The sequence below is a fragment of the Centruroides sculpturatus genome, unplaced genomic scaffold, assembly GCF_000671375.1.
Source record: "Centruroides sculpturatus isolate CEXI.00-Female unplaced genomic scaffold, Cexi_2.0 scaffold889, whole genome shotgun sequence".
Taxonomy (NCBI): Eukaryota; Metazoa; Arthropoda; class Arachnida; order Scorpiones; family Buthidae; genus Centruroides; species Centruroides sculpturatus.
In genome coordinates this window covers 179,878-199,447 of record NW_019385500.1, presented here as the reverse complement: position 1 = coordinate 199,447, position 19,570 = coordinate 179,878, and the positions used below count along the sequence as shown (strand labels likewise).

The window sequence follows — 19,570 nt, the reverse complement described above, 5'->3', positions numbered from 1 at the left end:
TATGCTCTTTTATATTTAATTATTATTAATTTCGATTATTTAAAGAAATTTATTCGCCTATCTTTAGCCTCGGTGATAAAATATCTACTTATATATTATTAAATGAGAAGTGCACAAGTGCCTCGGTAGCGCAGTAGGCAGCGCGTCAGTCTCATAATCTGAAGGTCGTGAGTTCGATCCTCACCCGGGGCACATTTTTTTTTTCTCTTATTTTTATCTGGTTTTATACTTTCTTCGTTATTTAAATCCTTCTGTAAATTAAAATATTTTTAAAATAAATTTTTTTTTAATATTTCTGTGTGTAATGCCCCTCTTTGACTTTTAAAAACTACTATTAAATCTTATGCTCCCTCTTATCTGTATTGCAACTCTAATGATCTTTTTGATGCAATTTCTATGCTCTTCCTTAAATCTAATGCTCCCTCCCTGTGTAATGCAACTTTCTGCTTCTTCTTATAGCTAATTAATCTTTTTAATGCTCCTCCCTATGTATAAAGTCTATGACTGTTATATTTAAAGCACATTTCTAATGCTCCTTCAATCTATAATGCAATTTCTATGCCTCTTTCCTTTGCTCTTCCTACGTACAATGTAAAATCTATGCTTCTTCTTATATCTAATGCATCCTTTCTATGTATAATGCAACTTCTAATGCTTCTCCTAAGATTCTAAAAATACTTTTTTATATCTAAAACAAGCAAAGTATCGTGATTAAACAGTAAAAAATAAAGAAAATGTTATCGCATATGGTATATAATTTCCTTTATATTCTCCGTGAAGTTATGAAATTACTTATTAGATAAGCGCGATAAGTAATTTAAATAGTTACATAATACATTAATGTAATAAATTCCCTGTTTTTTTTTTTTTTAATTTACCTTTATACTTTTATCTAAAAACACTTAATGTATTTGATATTTATACACTTAAACTACATCTTTATCTGCTTAATTTAGCATTACTGACCCGGGGATTAAAATACAGTCGCTCTCCAAATCTGTTTATAGATTGAGGACACAGTTGGCCCTGCTCGTTGTGGTCCTACGCTAAACAAAACATAAAAGAGGCCCTTCTTCCTTCGTCAAATAATAACTGGCAATATGTATGCACTGCGCTCGATAACCGAACGTGGTCCCTCCAAGTGTGAGGCCCCCCTGTAGCTTGTTTATCTTACAGGCCAACGTAAATCTGGTTCTGATCGTTCTGAAACATTGTATTTTTTTATCTTTAATGCAACACTTGGGCGATCTGCCTAGGGGATGCCTTCCGGAAGGTCTTTTTTAAAGGGTAACTGGCACCTATTCGGGCGTTACAGACGTGGAGAAAACCCGGAAAACTCCACGTGGCCAGTGTTTGGGGAACGGAACCGCATGGCTAGTGGACCTGGTTATGAAGAATGCTGAAAAAGGACAATTATTGAGAGCTTAATAAATAAATATTTTTCATAAAATGTAATTTATGGCTTAAAATATAATAAATTTGTTAGAATAAACTACTGAATTAATGATTTTTATTAATATAAATACTTTAAGTAAGCTTTTTACTTCATATTTTAACCGTAAATTCTTAACACCGCGCAAAAATTTGAGTTAATATAATTTGCAATGTATTAATTCACATAATTTTTGTTTGGTAGAAAGAAAAGATTAATTTCTGCGGATATTTAATGGAAGAATTAGTGCAATTTAATCGAAATATTCTGAAGATCATCAAGATTATTGTTTAAACCTGTTGTTTTGTCGTCAAAACCGAGAATATTCTTGAAAATTTCAAATTTGCAAGCATCGAATAACATATATCTACAGTATCTATGAAAAATTTCCCATAAATCTCGAATCGTTTTGTTACTGAGTTTAAATAAAGACCATTTACGATTAATGACCATGCAAAGTATCCAAAGCATTATCATCTTTCAAGCCTGAGAAATGAGATGAGACCAGCCTTAAACTGCATTTTTTTACATAAAATACTAAAATTTGGGACTTTTCTTTGCACAGAACTTGATCCAAATGGCTTTGTGGCATCTCTATCCGGTCTGACACTATAATTTTGTGGAATTGAAATTTAATATACATTATCCATTTTTAAACTAATAAAATATAAGTGATAGAATGGTTTTTGATAGAGAAATCTTTACAAAACCTTGCAGCAATATATTGCTGCAAAAAAAACGGAATAATTAAGGTTAAAATTATTTTAAAATTGCAAAATAAATGGTTGGGGGATAATAGAATAAACACGATTTCACTGATTTAATGTCATTGATCCGTTTTTTGCTTTCCTATGTTGGAAAATATTGATAAATCCTTATCAAGAACGATTTCTACATTTTCGAGTTTTGCAATTTTGCGATTTTCAAATCTTTGTTTATAAATCTAAATATTCATATATACTGAATATACATGTATGTAAATGACTTATGTTTGTATATTTATGACAGGTTTACGTCAATGTTTTGGTCTAAGCTAAAACTTTCAGGAGACCCAAAAATCATAGGTTCTTAATTATGGTTTATCCATGTTTTACTATAAACAGCACCAGATTTCCCATGAGTTGTGTAGTCTTATCCCATTAATCATCATTATTCTCAGAGTTACAAAGCTTCGCTACTTTGTGCAAGTAACTACAGTTTACCAAACGTTACTTCTTGATATACAGATTAATTTCTTGAGGAAAAGTGATCATTTTCTCTTGGTAAATCCGATTTTTGCATCATGCAATGCAATTGCATCGCTCGAAATGTTTCGAACGTTCATAGCTTAGAGCCTCAAAGTATAAGGCAGCATGTTTTTACAACGATTGTAATTTGTTGGACGAAAAGATCCTCTTATATTTTATAGCTTATGGTCACAACAAGGCTAAATTCAATCCTGAATCAAGAGGTTCCAATCAATGAGATCTTCTAAAATAGCACTCTTAATAGGTTACCCCTTAACGCCGTGCAATACGAAAACATCTACATGTGCAGCACGAATCTAAAGACCTTAAAATAGCTGCAATGACGATGACCCAAATGACGTTGATGACGTTTGTGATGTCACAATCTCAATTGTGTTTTATTGTTACGATTAGGTTACCGCATTTGGAGATGGTAAATGACCATTTTCATCCCTCAATGTCCATGCTTAAAATGTAAACAAATCTAATAATCAGTTTTCAGTTTAAATTGAATCAAATATTTGTATTGGAAGCAAGGTTGATTTTCAGTGACGTAGCTAATGACGTCGTTCACTTTCGAAACAATAGGTAACAAGAGAGTGAAGTAGATTAAATTTCTCGTAAACTTGGAATCAATTCGTGTTACTTTGATACTATGAGAATTTAAATAAAATAGACTTTTCTAAACACTAAAATATACATAAAACCAAGATTTTATACCTTAAACTAAAACTTAAAATGTAAAAATAAGAATAAAATAAAATTAAGGTTAATCCCTTTTAATCCAGCAAAAGTATAAAACCCTTCAATTATATATTTTAGGTAGCCTTAACGTATAAAAATTTGATTTTATACTCTAAGGCTCTTATATAAGTTAAACATGACGTTGGGTTATAAACAATATGTCATACATGTTCGTATTCACATTATTCATATGAAATCTGCATATGAGTTGTGGTTTTCCTCTATTTTTAGATCTTTTTCAGGCCCATCGTGGGGTTAGTCAGGTCATATGGTATTGAAAGACGGGCCTAACATATCCAGGACGTACTATCGTGGGTTCTTTGACCACTCGAATTCGATTCTGTGCCATCAGAGCCTTAAAAGCCATAAACATAAGTTATACTTTTAATGATGTTTTTGTACTAAGAGAACCTTCACAATTCAAAGTAAGCTACATGCTTACAATCCGTAATATGGATGTGTGCCATAATACATTCACCCAAACGATTAAGTTAGTATCCAGGTTTGTACATTGTGGATCCTTATTTTTAAAAATATTCCCATAGGAAAAGTGTGGTATGTTTAAATTATCGATAATAAGGATAAAGGCTCAAGGACACTGTATGAAAATCCAAAATTCCCCTAAAATATATTATCCTAAGACTGTAGTAAATAACTTGTGTGCTGCATTCTGAAATTTTATTCTAATTTATGGAAAAATCCGGTATTGCAACGTATAGGATGCAAGTAAATCATTGATTATCCAAACTGGAGGACGATAGAGAAGTAGACTCCAGACTTTCGATTATATCCTATCGAAACCAAGGTCGTAGAAAGATTAATTTTATCACAGCCATTATAAGTATCGGTTGCAGGCGGCAGTTTGAAATACTTTTGCTATCAAACACGTTGAGTTTTCATATATTAAGACCTTAATTAAAAATTCCTAGCGGGAACAGCGTAATTAAAATTTCTTATGCAGTTTAGCATTAATTATGGAAGAGAACGGTAAAAGATTTCAAGTAATTTGCCAAAAAGCCAAAGAGCTCTTCAGTAAAACTTTAGATTTCTTCACAAAATTTACAAAAAATAAGGATGGTGAACAGGCAGTTCTTTCAGCAAATGAGACCACAATTCAAAACGATACATCAAACGAGGAACAAAAGTCTCTCTTAACTACAGGAGCATCATTCAGGAGTGAATTTCAAAAGTCGTTCGAACAGAGGATCCTTGCAACGAGGAGGAAAGATGACAAATATGGAAGTATAGCAGTAGCATTGCTCTGTCTGGTGAGAAGCAAAACAATCCTTTGTATACAATAGTTTTAGTTTTGTAAAATTAAATTCATCCACGATTCAATTCAATAACTAATTCCTCCGTGGATGATAATAGACATTCACAAAAATTAAGTGGGCACACGTGAAATCCTCATTGTGATCCACATCTCAATTACGTTAACATAAGTTACTTTAATTATGCTTATTTTTATATAATTATCATTGATTTTAGTTTATAAAATTAAAGAAAGATCCCTGAAAAGGAAAATAAAATGCAAAATTTTTGGATAGATATATTGCTTTATTGCTTACTTAAGAATTTACAGGTTACAGATCAGTCTGTAACTCTCTCTGACTCTTTACAATTTGTTATATTAGATAAAAGTTTCTAATCTCTGATTATTCCTAACCAGATTTGAAGTTCTGTGAAAAATTTTAAAACTTACTACCAATAAATTTGAATAATGAGTATAAAAATTACATTGGTTTTATTGTATTGATGTGTACTGTGTAAAAAGCACAAAGATTTTGGTATAATGATAAAAGGTATCAACATAAATTAACTCATTAACTTGTCAGGGGGTCTTTAATACACTTCACTTATCACTCTCTCCTTATCATAAACTCTATTGTTGGTATGATAATAAACAAAATTAAAGCAGAAGGAAGGACCTACCAATGCTCTCATTTGTAGAATATATTTATTTAAAAAAAGAATTATCTTACAAGTTACCAAACAAGAAGCTAAATGAATGTTATCCCTCCTTCATGTCTTATGTGGTTCTATAGCTTATAGGTGCAAGCATAATACAATAAGGCCTACCATTAAAACTTGTTCTTGATGCAAATAAAGAAAAGATAGAATTCCCCCATTTCTTATTCTTACTTGTAACAAGTGTTTGAAGTACCTTCCTTTGTTTTACTGAAATGAAAACAAAGCAGAAACGTGGTTCCAGCCCTCCTTTTGCTTTTAATTCCAGATTGAAGCATTAATTACTAAATTCACTTAGTAAACATCCCATAAAAGACAAGTGAATTACCATAAGAAACATCTATAGAATATTTTATCCAATATTTTAGATGATTAGAGTTAATTATGATAAAATAAAATTACATTTTTTAAATAATCTTAATGATTTCAATATTCTTAATACTGTATTGTCTTATCATCAGATAAGACAGTAACAAGGATTAGTGTTGATATGAATAATTTAAGTATTAATTAGTTATGAAATGATCTTGAATCTGTTACTGCAGGAGTTCATCAACCCTGCCATTTTGATATTGATATAGAAGTAGGATATTGGTATCTATCCTTTAGATAAATGGTCAATCTTTGTTACTGTTTCACAATCACTATTAAATTATCTATAAATTAAGCTTAAGTTATTTATTTTTTTACTTTAAATCTTTACTTGTAATAATCACTGAATAGTTTTATATCAGGGTTCTTAAGTAACAATTTGATTTCTTTAAAAGTGCTTGTTTAAAATGGGTTAAACTCACTCGATATATTAATCACCATTTTCTCGTAAAATTCGAAGAATTTTATAAAGTTTCTCAGTAAATATCCGGCATTCAACGTAGACAATTTATTTTAATAAACTATTTTTATAAACTACGTACCAATTTTTTGTAAAATGTACATATATTATAGTATGTTTTTAGTAACGAGTATTTAAATGTGAATATTTTGTTTTATTAATGGTCTTATTGTTCTATATTAAAAATACATTTGTTTTTATAATTATTTATTACTATTTAATAATAAATATTTAATTTTAACAGGCTACAAGAGCAGCAGGGTTACTTTTATGTATTATATATTTGACATCACCAAAGACTTTTTCTCAAACAAATTTAAAGAATATTCATTTAAAAGGTACTTTTTTAAAATATTAAATAGAAAAATTTATTATATAAAATTCTAATTTTATAATTTATATATTTATCTTTTTAGTTATAAAGTTTGTTGTACTAATGTGTACTGCGGAATGTTCCATTGTATTTATTGTCAGCCTTTTATTAATATGTGGCATTTTGATGGTAAGATATTTTGTAATTTATTCACAATTTACAGAGACTTTTTATTCATTTTAAATGTATAAAGTGTCGTAAAACCATTATCAAAATGTTCTTCTCGAAAAAACAATCTTGCAAAAGATCTTTCCCATGCAGCGCTACATTTAGACTGACTGTACTATAATATATGAGGCCCTTCTACCAAGATATTAAGAAATTTTGAAGGCCCTAAGCTTTAGCGTCTTCTGACCGCTGAAGCTGTAGATCTAACTTGTTTAGTTTACGTGTAAATAAATCGCCATATAAGACTCACCAATGACTGTATAAATAAAAACCACTGAATGGTAATTGGTGATGGTTTGCGCCTCACCAATAGGCTGGCCATTTGTAATTTGTCAGGTCTTTTTCACGTGTTTTTCATTTAAATAGAACCAGTTTCCTCAATTACTCCAGAGGCTTCCTCCTTGACAGTCCGTTTAGTGTTGAGTTGCCTTGTTTCATCAATCCGATCCTTCTCCATCCGAGGCCCGTTTTTCTTTACCAAATAATAGTAAATCTTTAACACGTCAGCTAGAGCAGCTAGCAATATGTGAGCCTTAAGTTGTAACTTGACTTCTCCCCTATAAGTTATTCCCCTTTTTACAGATGTAAATCCGGCGCAATATAAGTTCGCATTTCCTCTTCTACCAAATAACATTAATTAAAGCCTGGGCTTTGTAATGCCTAAACTATTGTTTGCTCAACCCATGCGTAAATCTGCTTCTATATTACTACAAATCGAGCATAAGTATTTAAAAATAAGACCACGTTATCGATTATATATGAATTTTTCTTCAGAAAAAGAAATACTTATTAATTCCATGGTTAACTTGGACCTTTTTGGAAACAGCCTGCTGCTTACTCGCTATAATACCTCTCATGATATTTGCAGTTAAAGGATTAGTAAGTGTATTTATTTTCATATAAAGTTTCAGATTTAAATTTATGCCCACTCTAAAAATAATTTTCAAAAATAGCCATGGTATCCTGTTGTCATTTGGGTATGTTTCGTAGTCCCTCTCATATCCTTGCACGTAAGTATGAATTTACAATTGGGAATTATCTAAAAGACTCGAATATTTCTAAAGAATTGATTATCTTCTTTTAGAGATCGTGTGCAAGCTTCGTTGCCAGCCATTATTATACCTTATCTGAAAGGAGGCATCTACCGTTAAGTGATATTATAATCGGAAAATACGGATCTTTAGTCTTGACTGATACATAGGGTTTCACGTAATCATTTGTTTTAATGAAACAACCAAGAACTATAACTTACTGTATTCATTTCCTGATATCTGTACATATTTTCAGAAAGTTTAAGGTAATTTATTGTACAAATGTACAATTTTTGTACATAGTTTCATTGTGTTTATTTTGTTTTTGCTTAAAATCAAATCTGATAGATTTGTTTATTTTTATCGATTTTCTGTATCAGAATATGTTTAATCTGTATTCAAATAAAAGTTTTTCAAAAAAATTGTTGATTATTTTTTGTGTATATTTATATTATTTAATGGATTTTACCTAATTGATCCTTGATGAACAATAGACCCTTTGGGCGAGATGTTTCAGGCTTTTGTCTCTCCTACTTACATAACATAAAATATGGCAGATGCAGAAAGAGGACCAATAGAAGTCATTTGATTGACCTCTCAGATACACAGAATTATAAAAATTTAGTCTTGATGCAAAAAACAACCTACAAAAGTGATCCAAAATTATTAGTCCATTGCCACGAAGATATAATTCGATTTAAATTCTAAATGGCCGAATGGATAAAACCACTAAACACTGCTTAGTCGGTTGCTGGTTCCTACATCNTATTTAGACGATTAGTGAATGAAAAAACATACAAATGCGACTAAACCCTGTAAAATTCTTATTTGCCTTAATATAGTTGAAATATTGCGGTAATTTTAATCATTTATTGTACAATAATATATTAATAAAATGCCATCAACAGCAACACTGCATACTGTAATTCTATTGCACAGATGGCGAGTCAAATATAGTTATTGACATTAATAATATTATTTTTTTGCCATATGATAATTGAAAAGCTTTACATTAGTTGTATATGTCAACACGACACTGAAGAGAAGTGCCACTCGGGAGAAGTTTAAATGGATAACTGATTCCTATTTAGGTGTTACAAACGTGAAGAAAACTCGAAAAGTTCTACGTTGTCAGCCTGTCGGCGAGGCGCAAACTGACGAAAAGCTACAAAAATTCAGTACTTTTTCCACTCAGACACAGGTTGGCAGCTCTAAAATACTATCAATCCTGTTCATTGTGGGTTGAACCATGCCCATAATAATAGGTATGTTTCAATTTACAATGATGAGGGACTGGGCTCAACGTATCTAAGATAGATCTTTCATTAAAATTCTTGGAAAGTTGCTTGCCCGGATTCCATTCTAATTTCTCCAGAGAGATGGGCCAAGACCTTTACTGCCATAACCATTACCCTTTATTACACAGGAAATAATTAAAAAATAAAAAATAGAAAATAAATTAATTCGAATCGTTTAAATCCGGCATAAACAATATGCGAAATCTAACGTTAAAATTCTGCCACAGCTTTCATAATTATACAAGCTATCAGTTAATTAATAAACTCGATAGTTAAAAAGTTAATTATTTATATTAAATTAAATATTTATCGTCAAATCAAAAATTACGCTAATAAGATTATGAAACAACACGTTTATTTTGTAATCATGTTGCGTAATGGAATGATGGCGGTTATATAAGAAACTGTTTATATATTAAAGATTTTAATATATGATAATTCTTTCAAGATTAATAATACCATAAACATTCTATAATTTTATATAAATGAAAACAATAATTTATTTAACATTTAAGCTAATTTTAAAAATAAAATAATTTGAATATTTATAGTGTCAGACGTAAAATGTAAGACTGGCAACACTTTCCCAAAAACCACGTGTTTCTTATACTGTTTGTAATTTGGCGGTGGACAACGTGTTGTTTGTTTATTTAAATTTACATTTCAATTATAATGCATTTTATATAGCAGAATCGCTGAATATAGAATGCCGGAAGGTCCTGAAATATATTTAACGAGTTGTTATATCAACGAAGTTTGTAAAAATCGAATTTTTGAAGGATCTGTCGAGAAATCCGATGTCAACAAGAATCCAGACATACCTTGGAACTGTAAATATCGCATTTCTGCCACTTCTCGTGGTAAAGAATTGAAATTAAGTTTAATTCACGTGAAAAATGTCAAAAAATTAAACATATTAATGAGATTTGGTATGACTGGAAGTTTCAAGTTCACTGATGCTGACAGTTTACCTAAACATTCTCACTTAAGGTATTATCCTATGTGTTTTATCTTATATATTTTGGTAAATAAACATAATAATCAAATATCAGAAAAGCTGAAATTATGACTCAATCTTATCAGAACATCCACTTGAATTAACTTTTCTTTTGATAACAATAACCTACAAATTGTCAATAGTCTTGGTATAATATTCGACCCCAATCTCTGTCAGAGTATATATATATAGAAGACTTGATTTGAAAAAATCTCCATGTGCTGGGGTTGCTTTGGCATAACTCTAAATGGTTTTGAAGAAAAATATGGTCCGTGAAATATATTTTTGATTATGCATTACCTGTATGGGCCTCCACTTTCTCGTCTCTTGCCAACAAACTCGGCTCTAAACCTGCTAAAATATTTTTTATTATATTATAGTATAGATTTTAATGAGTATGTTAATTCTTTGTTATGTGGGGATGGGCAAATATTGTCTTAGAGACATTGCCAGTATTGCAAATAAATAAGCATTGTAGAATCATGCAGTAATAATTAATGAAGTTTCATAGACGCTTCCTTAGTTTCCAGAAGGTTTAATTTGTAGGTTTTGTGACAGAAGTTTCATAATTTGCAGGTTTTATACGAGTAATAAAAAATCGCCTAAGGTTCTAAGCTTCGTGGATCCTCGTAGATTCGGCAAATGGGAAATAAGTGACGAGTGGTCTTCGGATCGCGGTCCTGATCCGATGTTTCAGTATGAAGATTTCAGGTAAAGTAAGGCTTTCGAACGATTAAATATTTTATTAGATTTTTGTTTCGGAAGTCAAATAAATAAAACTGTAATTTTTGTTATATAGGAAGAATGTTTTGTTAAATTTGTCCCAATCAATTTTCAGTAAACCTATCTGTGAAGTATTATTAAATCAGAAATATTTTAATGGAATTGGAAATTATCTGAGGGCTGAAATACTATACAGGTAGAATATTATTATTTATTATATTCTAATCAATTTAGAAATGGTATTTATTAATAAAGATGGCAAGAGGCAAAAGAAGCAAATTTTCTTGGGCTCTTAAGTAGTAGGGCCCTATACAATTTTTTTTTCTTGTTTACTTCTTTTACTTTGAAATAATAATTTAATTTACTATATAGGCCCTATATTTATTTTGCCCCAGATCTTTGTTATCCTCTGGGTAGCTCTTTTCTTGTTAATATAGTTTGTGTAGAACCAATGATACTTGCAGTAGCCACGGTGGAGTTTCTTTTTAAATCCTTGCTGGATGTTTGATCTGAATTTGGATTCAGTGAAGGAAGAAAATATATTCTATTATATTCATGATATATATATTTTTAGAGCTCAAATTCCACCTTTTGATGAAGCAAGAACAGTTTTAGAAACTTTAAATATTTCAGAAGATAATGCAGAAGATGATATATTGCATCTTTGCAAAATCATTCCTTTAGAAGTTGTCAACTTGCACGGTAATTTGCAAACTGGATTTAGTAATTGTTGTAATTTAAATGACTGATTTTAATTTGTAAGAATCAGACAAAATTTTGTCCAAAACAATCCAAACTTTCTTGTTTTGTTTATTAGGAAATAAATATTTGGAAGATTCTGAAGATTTCTATTCCTGGTTACGCTGTTACGAGAATAAAAACATGAATACTATGAAAGACAGCAATAATCGTACGATATGGTTCTCCGGTGAGCCCGGATTGTTAGCTTCACGACTAAGGGATAAAAGGTAATTTATGTGAATTTCGTAACCAAATTTTACATTTTTAAAATAAGTTAATAAAACATGGATGAGAAGTTATATTATTTAATATAGTAAAAATTTAATGCTATCATTGCAATATCTTATCATCAGTTTGTTTTAATTCTTTTCATGTTGTTGGCACTATGAGGGCATTTTTAGCAAGGTTTGGCAAGTTGAATTATCAAGCAATAGGGTGGCAAGGGACACTGAAAATTCATGGGTTTTTCAACCTGTCCAGATTTGGTCCCGAGTCCCACAGAGCAGTTAACTGCCATCTTTAATTGCTCAGCCATTGACTGTCAGCATGAGTGATTAGGAATGATGATATTCGTTCATTCACAATATTCTTTGAAATGAAAATTATGATTAGAGTTTGGATATTAGGTATTTATATGAGTTTTATGTGTATATGTCTTAGTTCTAATTAAAATACATACTGAGTTAGTAATAATCAAATTTATTTAATTACTCATAATGGATATAGTATGATAGCTACTGAATATTTAAAATTTATCTTTTGAGTTGCATTTAAATTTATACAATGTACACAATTAATTGCAGACAGAATATAATCATTTAGTGTCATTTTTAATTACCTATTGTAACATTATTTCATACCAGAGAGTGTTCTATATGTAATTTACCTATTTGTGTGTAGTAAATGTTGATAAGTTAAACTGCATTAACTCAAAGCTGTCTACAGATCAGGATTTTTAATATAATACAGTCCCGTTAAGTCAAAGTTGTCGGTACTTTTAACTCTGAACCTTTTTTCTATGTACTGTCCACCCTTTGATGGGTGTGTGATCTCCATATTCTCTTATATAGCTAAAAATAAGTTAAATAATATGGCTCGTCATTGTACGCAACACCATGCCATTATAAACTTGCATGAACATCCTCCTACTGATACAGTAGGAGACAGTACCAATAACAGTAAATTTATAGCCCTAGAACTTGAGTAAATTGGGTATTAAACTCTTCAATTCAAGGTTTACTGTTTATACTGTAAAAGACAACTTGAGCTTAAGATTACATTAATAATAAGCCGAACAAACTGCAATATTTTCAGGTTATAAGAGAATTCTAAGTAACATAACAAGCAGTGTATGTGCATGGTATGCAGAGTTAAGTTGGATAAATCTTTTCTTTCAGAATATCCTAAATTATCAAAAATCAAAGTAAATTTTAAATTATTGTCATAAGATGGTGGCAAAATTGCCGATCATCTTTAGGTCAAATTAATCTTTTTCTAACTTGAGAAATGCTACATGTAACATTATCTTTAAAACATTACAAAATATCTTGGTGAACATTTGTTATGATTACATTCAGATTTTAAACTATTATAATTAGCTATTCATTTTATTAATGTTCTTTTATATAAACACTTTTCAGCTCTCTTTGCAGTCTATCAAAAATGGTTATGATCCCATGTTAGCAATGGTTTTTGTATTCCTGAAGATGGGTTGAGAGGTCTAAAGTATAGATTGAATCATTACAATATAAATTGAATGTTTCTAAATTGAATATCCCCTAAAAGGAATCAAACCTTTGCGATAGAAGTGCAATACAATTCCGAAAATCTATATTGTACTATATTGTGGTTTTGTACTCATGATGTCAAGCTGCAAAGTATAAAGCACTCGGGATTAATAGATATTTCACATTTTGGTGTCTAAGGAAATAAATCACGTGACTTTTAACTTCGGTATACACTTTGTTACTAAATTACAAAACTTATATTTTTTTGAAATTACTTCAAATTTTAAAATAACACAAGCTGGGTCTGGGTCTAGGCCTTGGTAATTAATACTGGCTTCCTAATGTACTTAATCCATCAATGGTTGAGTGAATAAAATACTGGTAAGTTGATTGAAGGTTTATATCTGAACAATGGACTACTCACAAGTTTTGTGGGTTTCTTCACATATCTAACTCCTAAATAGGGTCAGTTTCCTATAGAAAGTCCTATTGAATGTATCCCTCCTTGCCAGATTGTCCAAGTGTTGCGTTGCCTTCTTTCATCAATCTGTCCATCCCAAAATGCTTAACTGCTTAAATGCTTGTCTTATCTGATATCAGATAAGGATATAATCTGAAAATACTGAAAATTTTTGATGCTGTATAGTGCCAAACAGTAGAGATTTTCATATGCAGTTATTTGAGATAATTTGACGAGCAGATTTCTCAACAGTGTCCACGGATCCCTGCAGGTCTGTGAATATGGCGATGGGGATTCTCGAGTTCATAGACAAAAAAGAATCATTATATTGTGCAAATTAAAAAAGTGATTCTTGTAATTTTTACCTTTATTAAAACACACATTAAAGTTTAAATTAAAAACATATAAAATCATTTGAGTTAAATGAAAATGTTTAAAGCACAGACAGTATTTTAATAAAGATAGTCTGCGAAAAGTTTTCTTTTCACTTTCTGTTATATTAAAGGGGTCTACTGGAAAGTGAAGGTTGAGAAACACTATGTTAATGCATGCCCTTGGGGTATTTTGTACTTATGCAGTATTATAAATTTAAGAGAAAATCTGTATACTCTTAATAATCTAACATTGATAAAAAAATTTTGAAATATTGTAGCTCTCACAATTTACCATATACAGTCTCAATTTGAGGGCAGATGTTATGAACTGAGAAAAAAGGTAACATAGAATCAAAAATGATAGATGATAATAATTTAAATATAGGCAATAATTTTGCCAGAACAGGGCACAAACTAGTTTATTAAAAAAACAGTCTCTGTGGAACATTGAGGCACTGGTTTCACATCTTGACTGGGTGAGTGGTGACAGCCTCCTAGAATGAGTTTGATTGCCATTTGAACTAGTTGATTACCTCCCATATAAAGTCGTCATCCATTATAAATTGCCATCTCTATAGATTTTTTCCAAGCGGCCCAAAGATGTGGTAGTCGTATGACAATGTGGCGTGACTATGTGGGATGAGAAAAAACCTTTTACGAACAACCCCACAGTCTAGTGAGCCTAAACTGACATTTACTGTTCCCCAAATTAAAATGCTTTGAGGGAGCCAATTCTGGAAATCAAAGTGGCTGAACAGAAGGAACTTAAACACCATTTCAAAAGAACCTCTCATGAGGCTATAAGTAAATTTGGGTGTAAAAATTTATATAGATCATGGAAGAATGTATTTTGAAGAGTGATACTAAATATAATAATTTCTGCCAAAAACATTTTTTTATTATAAATTCAGTCCCTGAACTGAATGGATGAACTGAATTGGAGGTCTGTAGTGGCAAAATTGGTGGAATGCCGGTGCATTTGGCATGTGATGACACTGGCTCACATAACACCAATGTTGTTACTTTAGTCCTTAACACGTTAACCACCATGTGATGCGCCAGCAGTCGTAGTATTTAGGGCCGTTCAGAGCCATACGACCACCGGCGGTCGGAGCCAACTTTATAGATGTGCACGAGAGGCCACCACTAGGATGCAAAACAACGTCTTACAAAGCCAGGATAATTTAACCTTGAGTGAAACTACATTGGTTATAGCGACATCGGGCACTCGTATGGCTCCATACGGCCATAATTAGTATCACCACCGGCATGTCTGATAGTGGTTAATGTGTTAAGTGCTGTCAATCGTTCAACGAATGATGTGTTTGTTGTATCTTTATAAGAAATGCCATAATAAATGTTTGTTAATAAAAACAATTTTATTAGTTTTTAATTCAATATTTATTTCCTTCAAAAGTTTTGCAATTTATATTGATTAATATAAACATTTTGTTTAATTTAATTAGGAAAAACTCTACGAAAAGCAACAAAGTAACCGAAACTAAGAATCATAAGAAACGTTCAAGAAAATAGATTTTTTTTTTTAAAGATATTTCAAAATGGAAATGTATCCTCCATGTAAGGATTTTTATTTACATGTTATGTTTAATAAAGTTTATATATTTTGGCAAATATAAATATAGAAGAATTTAAGTTTATTTTATATCCATTTTAACTCTTTATGCCCTCTGGGCACTAAGCAAGCCCATTATGGGAATTCCCATGAATATTTAACAATAGCTCAATTTGTTGTATCTGATCTGTTATGATTAAGTAAAATAGGTCAAAAATAGGGAAGTCATAGCAATTATTATAATTTTTATTTATGGCTGTCAATCCACATAAACATTGATGTAATTAGACATTTGACAAGATTGCTTACACCAGTGATTCTCAAAATGGGAGTCGCGACCTCCAAGGGATCATGAAAATTATTTCGGGGGTTGCAGGAAAATTGATGACGGATCAATTTTTTCAAATATTTTATAAATTTACTATGGATTCATGTTTAGAAATAGTAGATTCTTTTTGGCTTAGTGCGAAAGCAGAGTATCCACTACTCTCTGAATTATGAATTGGCAATGGCAGTTCTCTTACCAATTGCAACCACTTATTTATGCAAAAATGGCATTTTCAGTAATGACCAACATCAAAACAAAGCAGCACTCGCGTCTTTGCAACATAGAAATCGCTATGAGACCTGCACTGACTGATATTAAATCCAGGTTTAATTTATTGTGCCAAAATAAGCAGGCTCGCCTATCGCATTAAATTTAATTTAAAATATGTTGAACTTAACTAATTGAGTTTACTAATGTTGAAACATATACATAGAATATTTTGTTCAAAGATAAGATATTAATTTTTAATGATACTAAAAATAAATCTGATATTAAAATTATGAGTTATTAAATCTCGGCATTATAGAGAGCTAATGGACATGCGCGATCGAATATCTGAAGATTATAGAACGTGCGTTGTTCGAATTACCGTTGAGAAAGTTCAAATTTTTAAAATAGTTTACATCAATCCTGAAGAAGGTCTATAAATTAGACCGAAAACGTTAGAGAACTAGCCAAAAGTAGACTGCATTTTAAAGGTATAGTGGAATGTAGTAAAATTATGAGTGTTTCAATGCAATTAAACAAAAGAAATTAACTCCTCCTGAATTTAAATTAATCCCCTCCCTTTGGGATGTTTTTCTACACATATGCATTCTTCAGGGGTCCTTTGAAATTTTTAAGTGCAAAAGACGGGTCACGGACCAAAAACTTTGAGAAACACTGGCTTACACAATCCTGTAAAATGAAACAATGACACAAAAAACTGTGGCCATCTTTATATCATGAGGCAGCAATAGAAGAAAGAGTAGAAATCAAATGATTTTTGGAGCTTTTATCTAACTGTGCTGTATTGAAATTTGCATTACAACTGTTAGAAAACACTACACTCTTTCAGGATTTATCAAGTTATTTCAGCAGGTTTAGAAGTAAGTGAAGAGCATATGTAGCAATAGAAAGAAATGTAACCTGTGTATGAGTATTAGTAAACTGTGTATTAGTAAACTCAATTAGTTAAGTTCAGTATGAAGTGAAAATGGTGAGCTGATGTGTGATGAATTTGAGGTGCATAATAAGTGGTGTGAATGTTTTGAAGGGTAATGAATGGAGGAACAGTTGCAGAGATAAATGAAGATAGTGATGGATTCAGGGCCAGTGTGACCTTTTGTGGGGCCAGATTACATTCAAATCCTATACTTAAATTTCACAATAAGGAATTATTTATTATAAGTACAAAGGATGTTACATATATTTTTTGTAAGTTGAATATTACATAATTTTTCTTGCTTTTTTTGCCACAAAATCTTTGATTACATCATCAAAATTGATTGAGTTTGCCACTTTGCTTTCTATTGAAAGAATAGACAGAGATGTAAATCAGTCTTGGCTTATTGATGATCAAAAATAATTTTTTATTAGTTTCAACCGTGAGAAACTACGTTCAGCTGAAGCCACAGTTACTGGCGTAGTTAACAATATTTGTAAAGCAATTAATAAATTTGTGTATGCTTCTGAAAGATTGTTTTTTATAATGTATTTCATCACATCTAAGAGCCAAATAATTGGCTTGCATTATCAATCAGAACATCTTAATATCTTCAAACATTTCAGTTCCGTCGATATCTTTTTCCAAATGTAAGTGAAGATCTTGACAACATTTTAATAAATATTTGTCATCTAAATTCGCAATCTCATTCATATATAGAAAGCCATAAATATTTTGGTGATTTGCATATAATTCAAATCTACTTTTAAATGATACTAATGCAATATCTATTATTTTAAAAAAGTAATGTATACAGAAGTTGCAGACGTGCAACATTTGAGGTCAGCATCTGCAACAAAATATTTCAGTTTAATTAAAGATGGGAGAGAAAATCTTGCACTCATGTCAGTGTGCAGCAAGTTGTCATCGATTAGTGGATTATGTGATTGCTTTTTCCACACACACCCGAATATTCAATCTACTATAGAGGGGGTCCTGCAAAATGTCTGATGAGTTTTTGTACACGCAGGGCAGGGTTCCGGCGAACGCGCTGAACCTGCCTCACACCGGCCCTGGATGGATGTAGCAGTATTCAACTGAGTGAGGTTAGGAATGCAATAAGAACAGTGCAAAATGGCAAATCTTGTCTGGATGGTGTGACTGCAGAAATGTTAAAATATGAAGGAAAAAATGTGGAAGGATGGATGCTGCAACTCTGCATCTTGTGTTGGGATAAGGGCATGATGCTATGCAAACTCAGAAATGCTGTGGTTGTTCCAATATAGAAGGGAAAGATGAAAGTTCTGTGCCATGAGCTTTCTGAACATATCTGGGAAAGTGTTTGCACAAATGTTGATTAACATAGTTGAGAAGCTGAGTGCAAAGCAAATATGGAAAGTGCAATGTGGAATTATGAAAGGGAAGGGTGTATGGACCAGATCTTCACATTGCAATGTTTGAATATGGTTTAAAAAAGTGTTCATAGTGTTTGCTGATCCAGAGAAAGCATATGATGTAGTGAATAGGGAGAAACTGTGGCAAGTATTATATAATTATGGAGTGAGAGATAAACTTACTTAGAGCTATGTATGAAAACAGCAAAGCATGTACAGTGGTGCCTCATATAACGTACTTAATCCGTTCCAGGTGCACATCCGTTAAGTGAAAAGACCGTTATACGAAACGCATTTTCCCATAGAAATACATGTTAAAACATATAATTTGTTCCAAAGCATAAAATAGTCGTACTATACCATAAAAAAAATGAAAATGGAGCAGTCACCAATTATGCCAGGTAGTCAGATGTTGTGAGGAGGAGGTGGAGGAACACTTTCTTTACACATTCATACAGATATAGACTTTTTACACATTGCAGCAGGTCTCTTTTTATTGGTTTTTTAATCGGAGTCGGATTCAGGAGAGGCTACCGGAGCTTGCAGGGTCATCTCCTCTTGTTCCATCCTTTGTTTTTTGGCAGCTGGCTTCTTGAAAAAACATGTCCAAGGTGGTCTGTTTCTCTCTCTTCTTCAACACCTGTCAGAAATGACGGGTAGTGTGTCATTGTAGAGATCATTGATCCTGTTGGCATCGGCTCTGTTTGGATAATGAGTGTTGGTAAACTCCTTAACCTCTCCCCATATGACAAGGAAGTTTTTGTCAACTTTCACTCTTTCTGGTGATGTCTTGCTGTTTCAATTGAAATCACCTTTCTGTTTTTTTAGAAGCCATGATTTGCACAACACTTGAATAAATGTAAATACCCTGCACTGAGATGATGTACGTAATAAACAAGGGAGCAAGCCGAATCCCAATGGGAGCTGTGTACTTCAGATATACTAATAATATATTCTAATAATACTAATATATTATAAAAATAGCAGATTGTCATTGGCAACTGCAAAAGAGTGGAAACATCATTCGCACTTGTTCG

The 19,570-nt window shown here is 31.6% G+C and overlaps 2 protein-coding genes and 1 non-coding gene across 4 annotated transcripts; all 3 read left to right on the top strand.

The window, feature by feature from the left end:
- The first annotated feature begins 119 nt into the window (after window positions 1–119).
- Window positions 120–192, top strand: Trnam-cau. The gene has a single exon. It is a non-coding gene; the product is annotated as a tRNA-Met (tRNA).
- A 4,103-nt stretch (window positions 193–4,295) lies between these two features.
- LOC111639575 lies at window positions 4,296–7,944 on the top strand. Its single transcript, XM_023385460.1, has 6 exons — window positions 4,296–4,670; window positions 6,447–6,540; window positions 6,619–6,704; window positions 7,518–7,622; window positions 7,697–7,753; window positions 7,828–7,944. Exons 1-6 carry the CDS (start codon window positions 4,377–4,379, stop codon window positions 7,942–7,944), a joined length of 753 nt encoding a protein of 250 aa, XP_023241228.1. The 5' UTR covers window positions 4,296–4,376.
- A 1,720-nt stretch (window positions 7,945–9,664) lies between these two features.
- LOC111639587 (endonuclease 8-like 1) lies at window positions 9,665–15,721 on the top strand. Of its 2 annotated transcripts, none has more exons than XM_023385475.1 (6): window positions 9,665–10,062; window positions 10,646–10,780; window positions 10,908–10,988; window positions 11,367–11,494; window positions 11,610–11,760; window positions 15,561–15,721. In XM_023385475.1, the coding sequence occupies exons 1-6, from the start codon at window positions 9,779–9,781 to the stop codon at window positions 15,625–15,627; spliced, it is 846 nt and encodes a 281-aa protein (XP_023241243.1). In that variant the 5' UTR covers window positions 9,665–9,778; the 3' UTR covers window positions 15,628–15,721. The 2 variants fall into 2 exon arrangements, with proteins under 2 accessions (XP_023241243.1, XP_023241242.1); XM_023385474.1 differs by having other exon boundaries at window positions 10,869–10,988; window positions 15,561–15,719.
- The last annotated feature ends 3,849 nt before the right edge of the window (window positions 15,722–19,570 follow it).

What these genes read in the sequence shown, in the direction of transcription:
- LOC111639575 (XM_023385460.1), top strand. Translation starts at nt 4,377, where the DNA reads ATGGAAGAGAACGGTAAAAGATTTCAAGTAATTTGCCAAAAAGCCAAA. An exon ending in TAATATGTGGCATTTTGATG is followed by an intron (nt 6,705 to 7,517) that starts GTAAGATATTTT and finishes ATTTTTCTTCAG; the next exon opens with AAAAAGAAATACTTATTAAT. An exon ending in TCCCTCTCATATCCTTGCAC is followed by an intron (nt 7,754 to 7,827) that starts GTAAGTATGAAT and finishes ATCTTCTTTTAG; the next exon opens with AGATCGTGTGCAAGCTTCGT.
- LOC111639587 (XM_023385474.1), top strand. Translation starts at nt 9,779, where the DNA reads ATGCCGGAAGGTCCTGAAATATATTTAACGAGTTGTTATATCAACGAA. An exon ending in CCTAAACATTCTCACTTAAG is followed by an intron (nt 10,063 to 10,645) that starts GTATTATCCTAT and finishes CATAATTTGCAG; the next exon opens with GTTTTATACGAGTAATAAAA. An exon ending in TTTCAGTATGAAGATTTCAG is followed by an intron (nt 10,781 to 10,868) that starts GTAAAGTAAGGC and finishes TTTGTTATATAG; the next exon opens with GAAGAATGTTTTGTTAAATT.